The sequence below is a fragment of the Anomaloglossus baeobatrachus genome, chromosome 1, assembly GCF_048569485.1.
Source record: "Anomaloglossus baeobatrachus isolate aAnoBae1 chromosome 1, aAnoBae1.hap1, whole genome shotgun sequence".
NCBI classification, from domain to species: Eukaryota; Metazoa; Chordata; class Amphibia; order Anura; family Aromobatidae; genus Anomaloglossus; species Anomaloglossus baeobatrachus.
The window spans coordinates 670,446,897-670,469,977 of record NC_134353.1 but is presented as its reverse complement, the minus strand read 5'-3'; the positions used below and the strand labels follow the sequence as shown (position 1 = coordinate 670,469,977).

General features: G+C 40.5%; 1 protein-coding gene across 1 annotated transcript in view; it reads right to left on the bottom strand.

Annotated features, from left to right (window-relative positions):
- Positions 1–14,869: 14,869 nt before the first annotated feature.
- FAM222A (family with sequence similarity 222 member A) overlaps positions 14,870–23,081 on the bottom strand; it is a 133,436-nt gene continuing 125,224 nt past the window's right edge. Inside the window, exon 3 of the mRNA XM_075320040.1 lies at positions 14,870–18,432. Within this exon, the coding sequence (XP_075176155.1) occupies positions 17,192–18,432 (1,241 nt within the window). The 3' untranslated portion in view covers positions 14,870–17,191. The remainder of the gene's footprint in view (positions 18,433–23,081) is intronic.

The window sequence follows — 23,081 nt, the reverse complement described above, 5'->3', positions numbered from 1 at the left end:
CATGGGAAAGACAAAAGGAGCATTCCAAGGCCATCAGAGACAAGATCATGGAGGGTCACAAGGCTGGCAAGGGGTACAAAACCCTTTCCAAGGAGTTGGGCCTACCTGTCTCCACTGTTGGGAGCATCATCCAGAAGTGGAAGGCTTATGGAACTACTGTTAGCCTTCCACGGCCTGGACAGCCTTTGAAAGTTTCCACCCGTGCCGAGGCCAGGCTTGTCCGAAGAGTCAAGGCTAACCCAAGGACAACAAGGAAGGAGCTCCGGGAAGATCTCATGGCAGTGGGGACATTGGTTTCAGTCAATACCATAAGTAACGTACTCCACCGCAATGGTCTCCGTTCCAGACGAGCCCGTAAGGTACCTTTACTTTCAAAGCGTCATGTCAAGGCTCGTCTACAGTTTGCTCATGATCACTTGGAGGACTCTGAGACAGACTGGTTCAAGGTTCTCTGGTCTGATGAGACCAAGATCGAGATCTTTGGTGCCAACCACACACGTGACGTTTGGAGACTGGATGGCACTGCATACGACCCCAAGAATACCATCCCTACAGTCAAGCATGGTGGTGGCAGCATCATGCTGTGGGGCTGTTTCTCAGCCAAGGGGCCTGGCCATCTGGTCCGCATCCATGGGAAGATGGATAGCACGGCCTACCTGGAGATTTTGGCCAAGAACCTCCGCTCCTCCATCAAGGATCTTAAGATGGGTCGTCATTTCATCTTCCAACAAGACAACGACCCAAAGCACACAGCCAAGAAAACCAAGGCCTGGTTCAAGAGGGAAAAAATCAAGGTGTTGCAGTGGCCTAGTCAGTCTCCTGACCTTAACCCAATTGAAAACTTGTGAAAGGAGCTCAAGATTAAAGTCCACATGAGACACCCAAAGAACCTAGATAACTTGGAGAAGATCTGCATGGAGGAGTGGGCCAAGATAACTCCAGAGACCTGTGCCGGCCTGATCAGGTCTTATAAAAGACGATTATTAGCTGTAATTGCAAACAAGGGTTATTCCACAAAATATTAAACCTAGGGGTTGAATAATAATTGACCCACACTATTATGTTGAAAATTTATTAAAATTTAACTGAGCAACATAACTTGTTGGTTTGTAAGATTTATGCATCTGTTAATAAATCCTGCTCTTGTTTGAAGTTTGCAGGCTCTAACTTATTTGCATCTTATCAAACCTGCTAAATCTGCAGGGGGTTGAATACTACTTGTAAGCACTGTATACCTAGACACCCCTTCTATTCCTATAGCTGCCGCTGTTCTCAAGTTAATGGCGGTGGACAGGATATGGGTGGACACACTGTATATACAGTGCCTTGCGAAAGTATTCGGCCCCTTTGAATTTTTCAACCTTTACCCACATTTCAGGCTTCAAAGATAAAAATGTTAATTTTATGGTGAAGAATCAACAAGTGGGACAAAATTGTGAAGTGGAACGAAATTTATTGCTTATTTTAAACTTTTATAAAAATTAAATAACTGAAAAGTGGGGCGTGCAATATTATTCGGCCCCTTTAAGTTAATACTCTGTAGCGCCACCGTTTGCTGCGATTACAGCTGCAAGTCGCTTGGGCTATGTCTCTATCAGTTTTGCACATCTAGAGACTGAAATTCTTGCCCATTCTTCCTTTGCAAATAGCTCAAGCTGAGTGAGGTTGGATGGAGAGCGTTTGTGAACAGCAGTTTTATACTCTTTCCACACATTCTCGATTGGATTCAGGTCTGGACTTTGACTTGGCCATTCTCACACCTGGATATGTTTATTTGTGAACCATTCCACCGTAGCCTTTGCTTTATGTGTGGGATCATTGACTTGTTGAAAGACAAATCTCCGTCCCAGTCTCAAGTCTTTTGCAGACTTCAACAAGTTTTCTTCAAGAATGGTCCTGTTTTTGGCTCCATCTATCTTCCAATCAATTTTAACCATCTTCCCTGTCCCTGCTGAAGAAAAGCAGGCCCAAGCCATGATGGTGCTACCACCATGTTTGACGAGTGGAATGGTGTGTTCAGGGTGATGAGCTGTGTTGCTTTTATGCCAAACATTGTTTGGCATTGTGCCCAAATTGTTCGATTTTGGATTCATCTGACCAAAGCACCTTCTTCCACGTTTGGTGTGTCTCCCAGGTGGCTTGTGGCAAACTTTAAACGACACTTTTTATGGATATCTTTGAGAAATGCCTTACTTCTTGCCACTCTTCCATATAGGCAGATTTGTGCAGTGTATGACTAATTGTTGCCCTATGGACAGACTCTCCCACCTCAGCTGTAGATCTCTGCAGTTCATCCAGAGTGATCATGGGCCTCTTGGCTGCATCTCTGATCAGTCTTCTCCTTGTTTGAGATGAAAGTTTGGATGGACGGCCGGGTCTTGGTAGATTTGCAGTGGTATGATACTCCTTCCATTTCAGTATGACCACTTGCACAGTGCTTCTTGGGATGTTTAAAGTTGTGGATAACTTTTCCTAACCAAATACGGCTTTAAACTACTCCACAACAGTATTACGGAATTGCCTGTTGTGTTCCTTAGTCTTCATGATGCTCTGTGTTTTAAATAGAACACTGAGACTATCACAGAGCTGGTGCATTTATACGGAGACTTGATTACACACATGTGGCTTATACAGTCATATGAAAAAGTTTGGGCACCCCTATTAATGTTAACCTTTTTTCTTTATAACAATTTGGGTTTTTGCAACAGCTATTTCAGTTTCATATATCTAATAACTGATGGACTGAGTAATATTTCTGGGTTGAAATGAGGTTTATTGTACTAACAGAAAATGTGCAACCCGCATTTAAACAAAATTTGACCGGTGCAAAAGTATGGGCACCTCAACATAAAAGTGACACTAATATTTTGTAGATCCTCCTTTTGCAAAAATAACAGCCTCTAGTCACTTCCAGTAGCTTTTAATGAGTTCCTGTGTCCTGGATGAAGGTATATTTGACCATTCCTGTTTACAAAACAATTCCAGTTCAGTTAAGTTTGTTGGTCGCTTAGCATGGACAGCACGCTTCAAATCATCCCACAGATTTTCTGGGATGGCCATTCCAGAACATTGTAATTGTTCCTCTGCATGAATGCCTGAGTAGATTTGGAGCGGTGTTTTGGATCATTGTCTTGCTGAAATATCCATCCCCTGCGTAACTTCAACTTCGTCACTGATTCTTGCACATTATTGTCAAGAATCTGCTGATACTGAGTTGAATTCATGCAACCCTCAATTTTAACAAGATTCCCGGTGCCGGCATTGGCCACACAGCCCCAAAGCATGATGGAACCTCCACCAAATTTTACTGTGGGTAGCAAGTGCTTTTCTTGGAATGCCGCGTTTTTTTGCCTCCATGCATAATGCCTTTTTGTATAACCAAACAACTCAATCTTTGTTTCATCAGTCCACAGGACCTTCTTCCAAAATGTAACTGGCTTGTCCAAATGTGCTTTTGCATATCTCAGGCGACTCTGTTTGTGGTGTGCTTGCAGAAACGGCTTCTTTTGCATCACTCTCCCATACAGCTTCTCCTTGTGCAACGTGCGCTGTATTGTTGACCGATGCACATTGACACCATCTGCAGCAAGATGATGCTGCAGGTCTTTGGAGGTGGTCTGTGGATTGTCCTTGTCTGTTCTCACCATTCTTCTTCTCTGCCTTTCTGATATTTTTCTTGGCCTGCCACTTCTCCATCAGTTATTAGATATATGAAACTGAAATAGCTGTTGCAAAAACCCAAATTGTTATAAAGAAAAAAGGTTAACATTAATAGGTGTGGCCAAACTTTTTCATATGACTGTATTTATCATCAGTCATTTAGGACAACATTGGATCATTTAGAGATCCTCAATGAACTTCTGAAGTGAGTTTGCTGCACTGAATGTAGAGGGGCAGAATAATATTGCACGCTCCAATTTTCAGTTTATTCTTTTTTACAAAAGTTTAAAATAAGCAAAAATTTCGTTCACCTTCACAATTGTGTCCCACTTGTTGATTCTTCACCATAACATTAAAATTTTTATCTTTATGTTTGAAGCCTAAAATGTGGGAAATTCAAGGTGGCCAAATACTTTCGCAAGGCACTGTATATATACGGTAGATATAGATGGATATATATAGAGAGAGGAAGATAGAGATATGCACATCCATGAGCTCTCTCCCTTCACAGGCAGCAGTTGGCAGTAGTAATGAACTATGGGTCTATCTACCATCTAACGGGTTACTGACTTCATTAAGTGGAACAAAATGGCTTTTTTCAGAAGCCTGAATAATAACAAATCTAAACAAATTCCTTCTAAGATAAAACATTCTCTCTAATGAGCAGAGAACCTTCAAATGCATCTGTTTGTCTTAGTGTTAAGCTTTCTTTATTTTCTGCTAGGCCCCGGGCCCTGGTAATGACACACCATATGCTCCTCTCTTTAAGGCAGCTGAGATAGACAAGCCCCAGAGTGATAGAGGCAGTATGTGTGGAGTATAATACAATTATACTAATGCAAGCGTCTCCATTGTTCACGGCAGAAATCTGTGTGCTGTGTCAGTCAGTGCAGGCCAGGTCAGTATTACTCTGGATTACCCCTATTGTGAGGGATATAATACAGTCAACACTTGAGGGGAGATTATTTTTTCATGCCGTGGTATTTAACTCTAGAAAGTTCTCCTTTTTCCATAGAGTTTCGGAGTTTACTGAAGCATCACATTCTGTCATGTTCTCGTACACACACACACAAAAAAAAAAGTGTGAGAAAATGATAACTTTCCCAGACTGTACAGTAAATACAGTATGTGACCTTAGATTTTCTATCATAATTATAAACTCACATTGACTTCACCGGCATTTTAGCATATCACAATTCTCCTTGTTGAAAATTGTACAAAATTTGTACAATTGCCCACAAATGTACTAAATTCCTTTAATAATGATTTATTATGTTACAGGGTACAAGAATTTACATTATTCTAGTAATTTCAGATGTGATGGTGTTAAAGTGAACCTGTCAGGTCCAATATGCACCCAGAACCACAAGCAGTTTTGGGTATATATTGCTAATCCCTACCTAACCGTCCCTGTATACACTAGCATAGATAAAGAGATCTTTTGAAAAAGTATTTCTAAAGATCTTTTATGATATGCTAATGAGGCCAGGGACACGTCACAAGCCCGTTAAGTTCCTTCTCTCATTTCGCCCTCGTAGCATGTTAGCACACGCCCACAGGACGCGGTCAGAGCTGATAAGACGTCCCTGCACTTCCAGTGATATGCACTAGACCTCTCTGAAGCTGAGACGCATACACCGGCTTCATACTGCGCATGCCGAGACTTCTGATCAACAGTGACAGTGGACACAGGTACGAGAGTCACCGCTGAGGATGCTGTATTGAATAGCATGTTAGCACACCCCTGTGAGTGTGCTACCATGCTAAGAGGGCGGAATGAGTGCAGGAACTAACGCCGTTGCGACTAGTTCCTGCAATCATTAGCATATCATAAAGGATCTTTAGAAATACTTTTTCTTAAGATCTCTTTATGTATGCTAGTGTATACAGGGACAGTTAAGCAGGGATTAGCAATAGGTACCCAGAACTGCTCATGGTACTGAGTGCATATTACACCTGACAGGTTCCCTTTAAATCTTAGATTAAAAACAATGACTAGATACCCTACATTAAGTGAATAAGTAGTAGTAATAATATGTAAAAAAAAAAGTGTACTTAGTTAACATTATTTTGATCAGAAGAGCATAACCACCACCTGATCGCTACAAGGTATACCCAAGTCCCTTACTTTCGTGATTCACCCCATTATGTGCCAGTAGGCCTCAAAATAGATGGTGGAACAGCACAGCAGGACCTGGATTGGACCTGTACAAGTAGGCGGGCTTTGCACACTACGACATCGCAGGTGCGATGTCAGTGGGGTCAAATTGAAAATGACGCACATCCAGCATCGCATGCGACATCGTAGTGTGTAAAGCCTAGATGATACGATTAACGAGCGCAAAAGCGTCGTAGTCGTATCATCGGTGCAGCGTCGGCGTAATCCATAATTACGCTGACGCGACTGTCCGATGTTGTTCCTCGCTCCAGCGGCAGCACACATGGCTGTGTGTGAAGTCGCAGGAGCAAGGAACATCTACCGGCGTCACCGCGGCTTCCGTAGGATATGCGGAAGGAAGGAGGTGGGCGGGATGTTTACATCCCGCTCATCTCCGCCCCTCCGATTGGCCGCCTGCCGTGTGACGCCGCAGTGACGCCGCACGACCCGCCCCCTTAATAAGGAGGTGGGTCGCCGGCCAGAGCGACGGTCGCAGGACGGGTGAGTCCATGTGAAGCTGCCGTAGCGATAAATGTTCGCTACGGCAGTTATCACAAGGATATCACAGCTGCAATGGGGGCGGGGACTATCGCGCTCGGCGTCGCAGCATCGGCCTGCGATGTCGCAGCGTGCAAAGTACCCCGTAGCCTATGTTTTTATATGCATTTACTGCTACTTATTGCAGGGTATCTACTCATTGTTTTTCTTTTAGGTTTCGTCTGTTAATGGCAGTAGTGTGAATGTTCACCTACACACTGCACTTATACTAAAAGAAACTGACCTATGGTTATGGTTTAGCTTTAGTTTCTAGTACTTGGTACATATGGAGGAATGACCACTCCCCTTTAGGCTGTGCAGCTTGTTTATTTAGCCTTCCACAGGCAGGTGCATAACATATGTCCAGGTCCTACTTTTCCCTCCCGTCTATTTTCAGGCCTGCTGGGATGTGTCAATAGAGTTAAGGACCATCCTGATTGGGCACACCTTGTCGTGTTTGGATAGCTTTTACTCTCTTTTCATCAAAATAGTGTGAACTAAGTACTGTTACTTATATGTATTATTATTATTTACTTACTGCGGAGTTTCTATTCATTGTTTTTACTCTCAGTTTTGTCCACAGAGTGAATGTGAATCTGCACGCATGTTAATGCTGGCTCATCGTTGCAGTTTTGATATGCTATATGTTTGATTTATTAAAGCTCCCCAATCACCATGATTTTCCTATATAATTTAAAGCCAGTGCTTTACTGCCACTATCAGGCTGATTCTATACATACCTTTAGTTATCAGCTCAGTGTGTAGGTTTTGAAACACAAGCAAGTAACGCTTGTGTTCAGCTTTTTGATTTACAGCAGCTGCCGATCAGCTGGTCGCTGGGGTGCGTATTCATAGTGATTCCCACCTCTCTGCCTGTCCATCCTCCTTGTTATTTATGCAAATTCTATTATGGAATCGCTTTACTGACTAGAAGGACCTGTGCTGAGGTCATACCCATGTGATCAGAAGGGGTGGGTATATCAGCTATGTTGGCTGAGGCCCCGACCCTTCTGGTCACATACACACATACATATCACACACTACAGTTCGAAAGTTAGGGGTTACCCAGACAATTTTGTCTTTTCCAAGAAAAATCATACACTTTTATTTATCAAATGAGTTGCATAATGAATAGAAAATATAATCCAGACATTGACTAGGTTAGAAATAAATGATTTTTTTTAATGATTTTTACTTGAAATAATAAAATTTCCCCTTCAAACTTTACATTCGTCAAAGAATGCTCCCTTTGCAGTAATTCCAGCTTTGCAGACCTTTGGCATTCTAGCTGTTAATTAGATGAGGTAATCTGGAGATATTTCCCCCCATGCTTCCAGAAGCCCCTCCCACAAGTTAGATTGTCTTGATGGAAACTTTTTGCATACCATACGGTCAAGCTGCTCCCACAACAGCTCAATAAAGTTGAGATCCGGTGACTGGGCTGGCCACCCCATTACAGATAGATTACCAGATGCCTGCTTCTTCCATAAATAGTTCATGCATAATTTTGAGGTGTGCTTTGCGTCATTGTCCTGTTGTAGGATGAAATTGGCTCCAATCAAACGCTGTCCACAGGGTATGGCATGGCGTTGCAAAATGGAGTGATAGCCTTCCTTATTCAAAATCCCTTTCACATAGTAGAAATCTCCCACTTTACCAGCACCAAAGCAACTCTAGACCATCACATTACCTCCACCATGCTTGACAGATGGTGTCAGGCACTCTTCCAGCATCTTTTCAGTTGTTCTGCGTCTCATATGTTGTTCTGTGTGATTCAAACACCTCGAACTTAGATTCGTCTGTCCATAACACTTTTTTCCAATCTTCCTCTGTCCAATGTCTGTGTTCTCTTGCCCATATTAATCTTTTCCTTTTATTAGCCAGTCTCAGATATGGCTTTTTCTTTGCCACTCTGCCCTGAAGGCCAGCATCCCGGAGTCACCTCTTCACTGTAGACGTTGACACTGGCGTTTTGCGGGTACTATTTAATGAAGCCAGTTGAGGACCTGTGAGGCATCGATTTCTCAAACTAGAGACTCTAATCTACTGGTCTTGTTGCTCAGTTGTGAAGCGGGGCCTCCCACTTCTCTTTCTACTCTGGTTAGAGCCTGTTTGTGCTCTTCTCTGAAGGGAGTAGTACACACCGTTGTAGGAAATCTTCAGTTTCTTGGCAATTTCTCGCATGGAATATCATTCATTTTTAAGAACAAGAATAGACTATCAAGTTTCACATGAAAGTTCTTTTTCTGGCCATTTTAAGAGTTTAATGGGGCCAACAAATGTAATGCTCCAGATTCTCAACTAGCTCAAAGGAAGGCCAGTTTTATAGCTTCTCTAATCAGCAAAACTGTTTTCAGCTGTGCTAACATACTTGCACAAGGGTTTTTAAGGGATTTCTAAACATCCATTAGCCTTCTAACACAGTTAGCAAACACAATGTACCATTAGAACATTGCAGTGGTGGTTGTAGGAAATGGGCCTCTATACACCTATGTAGATATTGCATTCAAAGCTAGACATTTGAAGCTGGCATAGTAATTTACCACATTAAATTAACAATGTATAGAGTGTACTTGTTTAATTTAATGTTGGCTTCATTGAAAAAAAATAAAAAATGTCCATTTCAAAAATAACAAAATACGTAAGTGACCCTAAACTGTTAAACTGGAGCGTATATACACACACATACATACGTTCGTACGTACGTACGTATGTATGTATGTATTACACACACACACGTAAATACTGTGTATATCATGACGGGGCAGCTTACCTCTGCCTCTAAATACATAGTAGTACGCATTTGGCTCCCATAATTTATCAGACTGTAAAATCCCAGTATGCTGACCTGAGCTAGTCAATTTGTCAGCATGCTATTTCATAGCTCTTAGAGTAAAATGATTAAAAAGTAAACATCATTTATAATCTCAGTAGATAAATTGCACTTTTAATAAACTATACAATAAATACAGAAATCTGCAATGAGAGACTTGAGACGCACAGTTCAAATAAAATGTCAGTTTTACTCTGGGAAATCGACATCAGAAAGTACATGTCCATCTTTGAGCTTTTGATTTCTTGAACAATTGTAGTGCAGACTGTTGGATTCACAGTGGCATGTTATAGAAGAGAGCAACCTTTCTACCTACACAGTTCTGTTCATGTTCAATGCAGTGATATATTGCCAAACTTGAAATCCTCCATTTTTACAGCCTGGGGAGGGGGTAAATAAATAAAAGGCTTAATATTTATATATAAATTACTCATTGTTCATAAATATGTTTTATTTCCGATAAAATGAGATGCAGATAATGAAAATGTCAAAAGTTTTTTTTTTTTTTTTAATAACAATGTTAACAATGAATTAAAATAAATATTGAAGGATGATGATTTATATTAGAGGAAATTCATAACGAGTATGTAGAATGTAGTACATTATTAACAAAGCAAAATTCCTTTAATTTGGCATCATACAGGCAGTACCACATCTGCATAATGGAGAACCTGGTGCAGATTCCGCCATTTTTTTTTTTTTTTTTTTTACAGAGAATTGGCATGCGACGCTTCGTTTCGTGTCAAGGTAGACACCATGGGCTGTGTCATGTGAAAGATCTGAAACTATGTTACACAGGGTAACCATAATGCAAATGTGTACTGCTTTGCCCTAACTGGCAATTATGTTCACAAGACATACGGTAGAATCCCTATGGGTTTATATAGGCTATGCGTGCCTAAGGCCGGATTTACATTGCATTTAACTTTCAAGTAAGTGGCTCCGTCAAGGCTTATGTTTGAAGTCCTAGAAAATGGGATTGGGGCATATGAGCTGATGGGGGTCATTGACTGTAATAATGCAGACGGAGTCCCCATGGATTCTGTTGGACATCATTTTAGTCTGTATAAGTCTATATGGAGTCTGCCAGTCCAGAAGTGGAGATACCAAAGCTGCGAGTTCTATTTATAGTAGATTTATTTTGTTTTACATTTACAGTACTAAGTGTCTGTTTAAGAATATAGAATAATCATGCACATGTTCTGTTACAGCCATTTTTAATTTAATTGATGCCATACTAAATGAATTTTATTGCAAAGTTCAATGGTAATTTTAATATAACATTATTTAATATTGGACTTTGGCACATGCGTCAATGTCAGCTGTGTCAATGCCCATTTGCCACAGCACGTTAACAGGTATTTCAATAGGTACATTATTTAACCCTAGAACACATACCTGGGGCCTCGCAGGCCTGCTAGGTCATTTGTTTTCTATGGTAGATTGAATTGCTTGCGCGTTCTAGGGTTAAAGAAGACCAACCACCAGGACTTTCATATAAAAACTAAGGCCAGTGCTATACAGGTGCTAGGATGCTGAATCTAAACATTCAGTTGTGAGATCGGATGTATACTTTCTGAAATACAGGCAAGTAAAGTTTGTGAAATACACGGTTATTTGATTGTTAGCAGCTACAGAATATCTAGTAGGTGGGTCGGGTTTTGCTAGTTATTCCTGCCTCTGTCTGGTTGCCTGTCCTTCCTCCCCTTGTCTTTGTTATTACAGGAGAAGGGAGGACAAGAGGGAGGAAGGACAGGAAGGCAGACAGCGGCAGGAATAACTAGCAAAACCCAACCCCCCTATTAGATATTCTATAGCTGCTATCAAATAACAGTGCATTTCAGAAAGTATACATCCGATCTCACACCTAAAAGGTATGTATAGAATCAGCATGATAGCACCAATATAGCACTGGCTTTAATTTATATAGGAAAATCCTGATTGTTGGTCCTCTAAAGAAATGTACAGAACAGCACACTTTTAAAGACATGGAACCATATGCCTGGAAAAATTAAAATTAATTTTATTTGCCAAGTGTTTTAGTAACATCCTCTATGCAGTATTTCTCAACTCCAGTCCTCAAGACCCACCAACAGATCATGTTTTCAGGTTTTCCTCAATATTAGACAGGGGATAATTCCATCACCTGTGCAACATTAAGGAAATCCTGAAAACCTGATTGAGGAAAACCTGAAAACATGATCTGTTGGTGGGTCTTGAGGACTGGAGTTGAGAAACACTGCTCTATGGCATTTAATGACACCAATGTGCATGGGTCCTTGGGAAGAGATGGAATATGGGTCCCCAGAAATGTTAAATCTGAGGCACTAACCCTACATCAATGGTACTAAAGCAGCATTGGAAGCAGTAAAATTGCTGTAAATTTTTTAAGACTGTATTTGGGGAAAATGTATGTTCATCTTTTTACGAAGATATTGAGATATAAATAACATTTACATTGGCTAGATGGTGTGAACAGAAAAGTTTCTCCAACAAAAGTACCACTGGAGGGTAAAGTTGGTGCATACAAGCGGTTAGTAGGAAGGATTACAAGTCATATGAGTTAAAGAGAACATATAAATCAAGAAGAAATTATTGAAGAAAGTAAGGTTAATCCAGAACTTAAATAAACCGTTGCGCAAAGTAGTGAATGTGCCTATAAAATTCATGTTTTGTTTTTTTCCTTTTAGGGTCTATTAATGTCTTATAGTAAAGTTATTTTAAGCAGACTTGTTCACTATTTTTATATTGGTGAGCGATCATCAATTTTAGAGAGGTAGGGGTCCAACAACTACCGATCCCGTTGGATGTTAGCTGGATGGAAAGTGTATGGAGCTGAACAGCCCAACTCCATACACCGTTAGCAGCTGGTGCCTAGTACTATTCTTTTCAATAGGAGCTGGTCTGCAGAACTCAATCAGTCACTAAACACAAGCTTACCGCCACACACTGTTTACATTCGGCTGCAGCCGGAGGTGGTAACAGACAATTGTGAGTGTGGATGGGGATGGAACCCCCACTAATTTTTATTGAAGTACCATCATAAGGAATTGTTATCAATATAAAAGTAGTAGACAAAAACAAAAAAAGTGGCTCATGAAGAAGTCAATTGGTGGCCGAACAACCAGTGTACAAATATTTATCTGAAGATTGTTCCAACATTTTAGTGAACATTGGCCTTAGGCTATGTGCCGACGGGAGCTCGCACCTGCGGACATATCCGCAGGTATGTCCGCAGGTTTCCCGCAGCAGCTCCCTGGAATCCGCAGCTATACATAGCTGCGGAATTCCAGAGAAAGCTGCGGAAAACCTACGGACATTTATGCGACAAACCTGCGGAAGGCCGGCCTCTATCTCCATAGTGGAGGGCTGGGATTTCCGCTGGTAATTCAGCAGGAATAATTAACATGTAGTTTTGTGCGGCTGCAGGACATCTGCAGCACATTTCGCAGCCGCACATACCGTAGCATGGACACAGACACTCCATGTCCCATAGGATAACACGGGGAGTGTCTGTACTTGCTGAAACCTGCGGATTTACCTAGAAAATCCAGATAAATCTGCAGGTTTTCTGTGTCAAAATCCGCAGGTACAGAGTCCCATGGGCACATAGCCTTACAGTTCAATGTGGTCATGATTTTTTCATTACATTACACCGGGCAAGTAATGGGCAAATTAGGACATTGATATCTTAGATGGTGGTGGGTACTCCCTTGGAGCCAGAAGAGCTATATTTCACAGTTGGCCATTCCCTGTGGAGTAGGGATCCAATCCCTTTGAAAGGGGTTGTCTTCATTATACTACCTATTTAAAAGGAAGCCGCCAAGTCCAATTACCGGTAGGCTTGACTATTCCCTGGAAATCAATTGTTATCACAGAAGGATGCTGCAGTTCTACAGATGAATGACTGATCATGTAATGTATGGAATTGTTGGATTCGCCAGAGTTTGAGCAGCTGCTCTCAGATACAAAGCTTTTATCAAGTAACATTTTTTTCCACTTTCATAAGGATGTGGGATGCAAACATGACTGAAAATTTACAATCCTTGAAATGTTCCCATTGAGCACTATGCATTTACAGAGGAAAATCTGGTAACCAGTTATCGGATTTCTTTTTAAATCCGAAAAGTGAGCCAACAATTCTGAGATTAAGATAGTAAGCACCACTACCATCTTAATTCCTTACTTCTTGACCACTGGAAAGAATAGAATACAATTTAAAATAAAAAATATATATATGAACAAGAAACAAAAATGAATAGTATTAAGTCTATTTTCAAGCATAGAGAGCATGGGATATGAGGAAATGTTTTCAGTAATTTTGTATAGCAGCCAACAAGTAAATTATACAATAATATCACACTACAAAAATTATATTCAAGTTTTCAAGTTCTTTTTTTTTTTAAATTGTTATTTTGTGTGTATTTTAAATATCCTCCTGCATTCACTGTTCACTTCTACATTTTTACTAGTGCAAGTAATGTACTAAACAGAAAAAAAGAAATTCACGTTAACAATTTTTGTTATATTATCACATTTTCTGCCAAAATAATGACAGAACCATTTTTTTTTTTTTTAAATCAGTTATGTGACATTGGTAAGATTATATAGATTTTTTGGATATATATTTTGTGTTTTTTATTATTTTTTTTTTCTTTTAGAGCAAGAGAATTTATTTTTCATTTGTTTCCAAAATAGCAGCAACTATGAAGCTTTCACCCTCATTCACATTCGTTGCACATATTAATGTTGTTATAGTTTGAATTTCCAGGGTAAAAAACATCACAGATCCAGTGGAAACATAGTAAAATGTCACAATAAACTGTATAAATAAGTTAATCCTTTCACTGCCATACCTGAAAGGCATTGTGGGTAAGTTAGGCAGCTGAATTAGTTTAAAAAAAAAATCAATTACATCTTCAGAAAGATAATGATCTAGCCACGTTTTTTTTTTTTACCGAGAACTACTTTTTACAAATTTAGCTTTAATGAAATAAGATAACTATTTGAATCGAGGACTAGGTCATTATCTTCCTAATCTTCTGGGGTTAGTTGGCTTCGCCTTGTTCTTTAATCCATGCCCTTGGAAATGGAGGTATTGAAATCACACTTATGAAAAATAGATATGAAAGAACAGCATTGAGAAATCGTACAAAAGCGTACTTCTGTTGAATGCACTTTCTGGATTTAGTATGAAACTGGCTGTTTTCCTGTTCAAGAGAATATCAGTATAGGACTAGTTGTACATACGCAACAAGGTTGATTTCTATAAATATCTGTATGGTCCTGTATGTGAAAACCCATAAGTATTAATCAGCCCCAAATAAAATCTGCACATTTGGGTTGAATTGGATGAGAACCTTAGGTCTATGAGGATCTGCCAACATCTCTATTAAAGCGCAAATTATGCATGATGGATTTCACCATGACCAATTTTTGGAAGAAGTACGTCATTTCTAAAAAGCGTCTAAGGCCACGTTCACACATTCAGTAGTTTACCCCAGAATTTGTAAACCAAAACCAGGAGTGGGTATAAAATGCAGAAGTGGTGCACTGGTTTCTATTATACTTTTTCCTCTGATTGTTCCACTCCTGATTTTGGCTTTCAAATACGGAGGTAAAAAAACTCACCAAATACACATGTGAACATGGCCTAAGGGGGGGGGATGTACTCCCCCCCCCCCCCCCCCCTCCATTTATACTTCTTTAAGGAAGTCTACACAAAAATGACGGTTTAAACCAAGTACAGGCACTTAGTGCACCCTTTGTGTGGCCAAACAACTTCCCACCTACTTGTTTCTCATCCATCTCTGTCCTTCACTTCCCTGGTTAAGGGTTCGCTCACAGTAGCGTATAGCATCTGATAATTCTCTCGTGTGGGAGAATGGGATGCGATAGGCAAATGACACTCGGCTCAAACTCTGCTGCGAGCGTGAGCCGAGCGTCATTCTACTATGCTTGGATCTCTCGGAGCACAGGTGAAGAGCAGATGGATAGCTTCATCTCCTCAATCAACTCTTTGCCTATATCTGACTGCACACGGATTACATCCGATGCACCTGTTGAGTTGAATGGGTGCATGTCCTCCGACATACGCTGCCAAAAAAACCCCCAAAAAACTTTAGTCGGCACTGTTCCATAGTAGAACTTTGAACAATGAAATATTTCATACAGCGTGATGACCAGAAATCCAGGTATCTTTAAAATTTGAATTGATGAAATATTTCCTTTTCTGTTCTTTGTATGCGATGAGCTACCACCGAGTCCTCTGTGCGGAGTCCACCAGGTTCAGAGCAACTTTAAATGGACATGATCGGAGGTAAGCTGGAAATACAATTGCTGTTTGTGGATAGTAGAACATTGGAGTGAATGCTATCTGATAAAACATTGGAGAGTACTTGTCCAAGTTATATGCAAATGTGAGTGAACCCTAAAAGCTCTGGCTTTATATGAGCCAGAGGAGGGTGGAGATAGCTGGGGAACAAGTAGTTGGGAAGGTGCACTGAACAATTTGTGCAAGAAACAGTGCACCGAGTGCTGGTGCTTGGTTTACACAATTACTATGTTCTAGTAGACAATTAGATAAACAAGTATATGAATGGTTTAAGGAATCATATATATGATGTAATTGAAATAAGTGTTCAAGGCACTAATGTTCTTTTTTTCTGACAGGTTATAGTTGACTTGGGCCTGAATGGGTCAAATGTTTACGCAAGAGCTACAAAACACAGAAAGACATTTTACCAACTGTAGGGTGGCAAAACGTCTGTTCATCCTGCAACTACATGTTCTATATATAAGCTGTCACTGGTACCTAAGTGGTGAACTTTATCCTTCCTTTTAGTATACTGGAAACGTGCTATAAGACGTTCTACCGATTGGAAATAGTCATTATTATCTCATTCGTACATTGAGTCATGACTGCTAGATTAGTCAATCTTGCTGTCGGAATTGTTGTTTTTATATAGGCAATATAAACCACTGAAATATCTCATGTCAGCTTGTATTTTAGCTGAGCTTTATTTCCCCCACTAATTTCCACTGAAAGCCATTGTACCGCTCACTCGACATGCTGTGATATAGCACTTGATCACATTATTGGTCATCTCCTTAATGACTTTTCTACTGAGAACTTGCAGTGGATTATATTCCCCATGAACAAATCCAATAACCACGGCACGTGCTTTATTTAACTGTATGAGATGTTATGTAGTCCTCAGCCATAATTTTATGTGGTCCAGATTGTTCAACACGCTAACTAAATTGCGCTAGTGGTTCTTCAATGGATGTTACACTGAGTTTTTCAAGTAAATTCATACTGAAGTCTACAAGATTTAAAAATAATACGCTGATCAGGTAATATTTAGAAAGAATTAGGGATGTGCATCTAATGACTTTTGAATGGAGACCTTGCCTATTAAAAATAAAAGCCTTGTTGCAATGAGGTCAGATAGTTGGCAGTGGAGGGATTACAGAAAGAACTCAAAAGAAAATGATCCCAGATAAAATAATAAAAAAGTACCAATTCTATTATCCTTTACTGCTACAATGTGGAGAAACTATGCTGCATTCACACTCATTTTAAGATTTAAAAAAAAAAAAAAAAAAAAAAAAAAAAATCAAACTGTCAATGATTGCATTAAATCAGTAATAAAATAAACCGGGTTTGCATTCAGTACAAGTACAGCCAATATCTTTTTCATTGTAACGGTATAAGACATGGAATAAAGAACCTGATTTCTGGACTGAGCCATTCTTTTCAATTTACTTGCAAGATAATATAAAGTGCAGGAGCAAAGACAGCATAACCAGAGCAGAAATATAGAAATCCTTTTGCTGCCAGTGTTCTCATTACTATGCACTCTGACTGCAAAGGAGAGAGGGATGGCTAGCTTCACCTCTGCCCTCTGCACTGTTAAAACATGCCTTCTTATGGCTAAGTAGCATTATCTAGTGTACTGAACCAGTGTTGGCTACCTTTACATAGAAAACATAAAAGAACTTTATCTGTAAATGGGCAGGCGGATGTGGGCATGCTGATGATCAAGAAGCCTTGGCACAGACACTGTTTCATAACCCTTGCCAAGCATCTGCTCCTTAATACAAGGTGGATGAATGTCATTGATGAGATACTCCAAAGACTGAAGGCTACTGCTAAGAATAGAGGTATTGCAAAGGGTCTTGCTGGGGATGCTGGTTAGTCCATCTGATGGATGTACCCCCAAATCCCTGTGGCCATTGGCAAGTTCCTGTGGATTGTAACAGTCACTGTTGGGTGTGACCAAGATACTGTTCCAAGGAGGAGCAAAGTATTGACCAACAGAAAAATTGCCGTGCATGCCAACACAGTTCAATGGAGAAGAGCTGACTTTCTCAACGGCACTAGCAAGAGTGTAAGGGCGTGACACCCCTGGGCAAACTTCAGGTGACTTGCTGACTGCTCCTCCTCCTCCACTGCCACTACTGTATATCCGGAGTTGCTGCTGCTGTTTCTGTTGCCATATAAGGTAGTCCATGCCATCCTGGTAAGATCCGGCTTTGGCTACTAATGGGGCTGAACCCAATGCCAATTCTGTGCCAGACCTACAGTCTTGTAGGACAGTGCCTGTATAAGCCACAGTGCCACCGGTCATAGCAGTAAAACCACCAGTCATTCCCTGCTTAGCTGGACTGGAGTTAGTAACTACCACACCTTGACAAGCTTGGTGGGAAGCCTGAGCCTGGCACTGTTGGTTGATCTGGTAAATGATGCTTTGAATAGAAGGTAAGTTGGACTGCTGGAGTGTTAAATTTCTACCTGTTAAAGGAATGACTGAAGTTGCCACTGTTACATTGGGTGGCACTGGTGCATCCATCTGTTTATGATTTGTTAAGTAACTCAATTGTCCATTGCAAGGTTGGCCTTGTGTTAAAGTGCTTGACATGGGGTAAGGAGCAACACCAACCTGTGCAGAAGAAATTTTAGTCCGTTTTCCCTCTACATTCTTTACCACGCTTTTGCTAGAAGATTTAACAATAGCAAGAAGGCCTTGGTAGCCACTTGTGTGTATTGGGTAAGGGCTATAACGCTGGCCTGTAGTGTCATAGCCATTTACAGTCCTATTTAGGTGCTTGTGCTGGGGAACCCTGATGTTGGTGGGGAAGATCTTGATAGTCAGTGGGCTGTTCGCTACTTTTTGTGCGTAGGCATCTAGTTCTGCTGGACTTGGGTATCTTGTAGTCTGTACTTGTGTAACAGTTTCACCTGAAATAAAGAGAGAAATGTCATTTTTTAACATAAAAAGACCATTGGAAATACAGATTTATTCAGATTACAATGACTAAAGTGGTTGGACACACTTTTTTTTTGTCTCAAAATTTGGATTGAGTGTTGTCTGTAGAAAAAGAAAAATATCCTCACCTATTTATTCCCTGCCACTATTCCATACCATTGTTTAGGCATTCTGCTGGTCTCAAGGCTTACATTTTTAGTTAAGACTGCTATGGCCACACTGGGATTGTGTGCAAATGGGAGTGTTACCACCCCAAAAATGCTAATTACCTAAACATTTATATTGGGGAGGTAGCATATATAAAAATTATACTTGGGATATACAGTTGAACGTAATATTTGCTGAAAAATATTTTATTAAATATTGATGGAAATTAGGGAGCTATGATGTAGCTTTGACATGGTCTACACATGGGTGCACAGTTACGCTCTCCTACTTGTATATTAAAGCCAGTCCCTTATCTTGATTGACAGCTATGCATTTGTATAACTGAATATTTTAAATTATTTGCATGTCTGCGCTTGCGTATTGAGATAGAAGCATAGAGTTGCGTGATATGAAGTGTCATTATGGGCAAGCACACAATGTGGCCTGCGGGTATGCTCTTGACGCCTGGCTAGTGCATGTCTGTGGCTGCCGTTCGATGCGCCCGGGTGAGCAAGTGGCTTCAGTGAGGGGTGTCATGTTGTGTGCATGCAGTATTCTCAATTCAACATCCTCTCCTCACTGAAGCCACTCAAAGACAGTCAGGGGCCAGGCTTAAGAACTCGCCCCTTTATTTTACAGTACCCCTTGTTCTATATAAGCTGCGGCTTTTGTTTTTTTTCTGCATCGAAACATTCTCATTTGCATATTAATATTTGCTGAAGAATGTACTTTTATTGGAGGTTAACCTGTATATGCCTGGTATATTAATAAAAGCTACATCCTGTCCAGTTTAACAGGCATTTTTGGGGTGGCAGACCCCCTTTAAATAATAAAAAAAATAAAATAATTTGTAGATAACCCATTTAACAATTCGCTCTTGGTTATTACACTAATAATTGTTTTTATAGTATTAAACCAGAATAAATTTAGTTTGTTGGATCTGAAAACGAATGGGAAAGAAGTGAAGATGAATGTGATATTGAAGCTTAGGTAAGTGCAGCAATATCTTTCAGACAGCAATTACTAATGTATACACATTAGGACATTAAAGTTATGAGGGGAAAAAGAAAAATTAGATACAAAAAAATGTAGAAAAAAAACCCCCACCCATTACAATAGGAGGGATTCATGGTTTATTGCAAAATGGGAGAGAACAGAAAAGAATAAAAAGCAAATAAAAAAAGGTAAACAAGCAAAGCGAGACCGGTAGAACACAGACACAGATTGAATAAATCCGTAATAGGGATAAGCTTTGCCTTAAGGCTTCATTACAGTCATTAGAAAACTTCTATCATTCAAACAGATTAAACATTCCCCAACTATTTAAGAAAAGCGGAAAAAAAAATGCCAAATGTAGAATGTTCCACGATGCATTGTTAATGATTATAACTGTAAATTATGTCTAATGTCTTGTGTCTTCAAAAAGAGAGCATTTTTGATTACTAAAAAAAAGTCCATATTTTGTGAGATGGCAGTTAATAATTTAATGACAGGGGAGGAAAGAGCTGTCAGCTCAGAACACGTTTGTCTCTATTCTTCTGTTAAAAGAGACAAAAAGAGCCTTAGAACTGTGGCATTTGGTTCCACCCAAAGTACTTGGGGAGACAAAAATGACTGAACCGCTGTCGCTAAAAATCCCCTATAATTAATGAAAAATCTGGAATTTAAAATTTAACCTATTTAAGTCTGCCTGTAAGAAGATGCTGCGATACAGGGAGGGTTAACTGAGCTTTAGTAGAAAATTTTTTCATAGTTAAAATTAATTTGGGTTTCTGGCATTATACAAACCTGTATGCAAATATTGTTGTTCTGTCTACTGCTTTATATAGCTGTAAAAACATTGATATATGCATTACCTAAACTAATGAATAATGTATGTGCTAAGAGTCCCAGCATTGAACCCTCTGTAGTTTACTACGGACCCCAAATGGCCTCTGCTGACGGAGAGTAGGTGTCCACACTGAGGGTGGATGGGTGAAGTGGTAGTAAGACCCCTCATGGGTACTAGGCCCATGAGCCAGCAGCTCCTGTATGGACGCCTACTGACCCTGTAGTGAAGGTTATACCATTTACAAAAGGGGAAAATTGATATAGAAGGGTTAATAGTTTCTCTATTTCTTCATTAAAGATATTTTATTGTTATTAGTAAGTATATCTGATGGTAGTTCATAGTCATTATGGAGCCTACGGAATAAAGGCCCCGTCACACTAAGCAACATCGCTAGCAACATTGCTGCTAACGAACAACTTTTGTGACGTAGCAGCGATGTTGCTAGTGATGTCGCTGTGACATCCAGCAACAACCTGGCCCCTGCTGTGAGGTCGTTGGTTGTTGCTGAATGTCCTGGGCCATTTTTTAGTTGTTGCTGTCCCGCTGTGAAGCACAGATCGCTGTGTGTGACAGCGAGACAGCAACAACTGAATGTGCAGGCAGCAGGAGCCGGCTTCTGCGGAGGCTGGTAACCACAGTAAACATCGGGTAACCAAGAAGCCCTGTCCTTTGTTACCCGATATTTACCTTTGTTACCAGCCTCCTCCGCTCTTACTGTCAGTGCCGGCTCCTGCTCTGTGCACATTTAGCTGCAGCATACATCGGGTAATTAACCCGATGTGTGCTGTAACTAGGAGAGCAAGGAGCCAGCGCTCAGTGTGCGCTGCTCCCTGCACGTGTAGCTGCGTGCGCTGGTAACCAAGGTAAATATCGGGTTGGTTACCCGATATTTACCTTAGTTACCAAGCGCAGCATCTTCCACGCGGCGCTGGGGGCTGGTCACTGGTTGCTGGTGAGCTCACCAGCAACCCGTGTAGCGACGCTCCAGCGATCCCTGCCAGGTCAGGTTGCTGGTGGGATCGCTGGAGCGTCGCAGTGTGACATCTCACCAGCAACCTCCTAGCAACTTACCAGCGATCCCTATCGTTGTTGGGATCGCTGGTAAGTTGCTTAGTGTGACTGGACCTTAAGAGACAGGCTCAAGGATTATTATTGTCTCTAAATGTTCTTCTTATCTTCTTCTTATCTCATATGCATGACTCTACATTTTTGTTTTGGTAAAACTTAAAGGTCATATGAGCAACTTGTAAAGTCCAGCTAGAAGCTTTTTTTTTGCAGTATCACATTGATCTGTAAATGGTATAAATAAACTGTACTTTGGTTAAATAAACAGAAAATTGATCATGCCCACTTGAATGCAGGTCTTTTTCTCCAAGCGCTCGATCTTGATTAGGTCTGAAGAGGCCTAATTCAGAGGACCTCACTGGTGATCCCATAAGCTGACTTGTGACAAAACAGAACAGCTACAACAGCTTCATCACAAAAAATAAAAAAAAAAATAAAAAAAAAAAAAAAAAGTCCCAGCCTGGACTCAAAAAGATTACCCTGATGCCTCATGGATACTACCGTATTATAGCACCATATAACCTCAGAACTGTAAGGAGCTATAATCCTGTAAAACATAAAGTAGGTACGGGTAGGGACGTCTCCCCTCTGTACCAGTCGGTCATTGTTAGGTTTACTGTAATTTATATCTGTATTTTATATGTAACCCATTCTCATGTACAGCACAATGGTATCAATGGTGATCTATAAATTATAAAAAAATAAAATATATATGTGGGTGTATAATTATATATAATATATATCTACACACATACACACATACATAGCCTACAAGTAATATTCAACCCCCTGCAGATTTAGCAGGTTTACACATTCGGAATTAACTTGGCATTGTGACATTTGGACTGTAGATCAGCCTGGAAGTGTGAAATGCACTGCAGCAAAAAAGAATGTTATTTCTTTTTTTTCTTTTTTTTTTTTTTTAAAAAATTGTGAAAAGTTTATTCAGAGGGTCATTTGTTATTCAACCCCTCAAACCACAAAAATTCTGTTTAATTCCCCTAAAGTATGAAGAAGTATTTCAGGCACAAAGAACAATGAGCTTCACATGTTTGGATTAATTCTCTTTTTCCAGCCTTTTCTGACTAATTAAGACCCTCCCCAAACTTGTGAACAGCACTCATACTTGGTCAACATGGGAAAGACAAAAGGAGCATTCCAAGGCTATCAGAGACAAGATCGTGGCGGGTCACAAGGCTGGCAAGGGGTACAAAACCCTTTCCAAGGAGTTGGGCCTACCTGTCTCCACTGTTGGGAGCATCATTCGGAAGTGGAAGGCTTATGGAACTACTGTTAGCCTTCCACGGCCTGGACAGCCTTTGAAAGTTTCCACCCGTGCCGAGGCCAGGCTTGTCCAAAGAGTCAAGGCTAACCCAAGGACAACAAGGAAGGAGCTCCGGGAAGATCTCATGGCAGTGGGGACATTGGTTTCAGTCAATACCATAAGTAACGTACTCCACCGCAATGGTCTCCGTTCCAGACGAGCCCGTAAGGTACCTTTACTTTCAAAGCGTCATGTCAAGGCTCGTCTACAGTTTACTCATGATCACTTGGAGGACTCTGAGACAGACTGGTTCA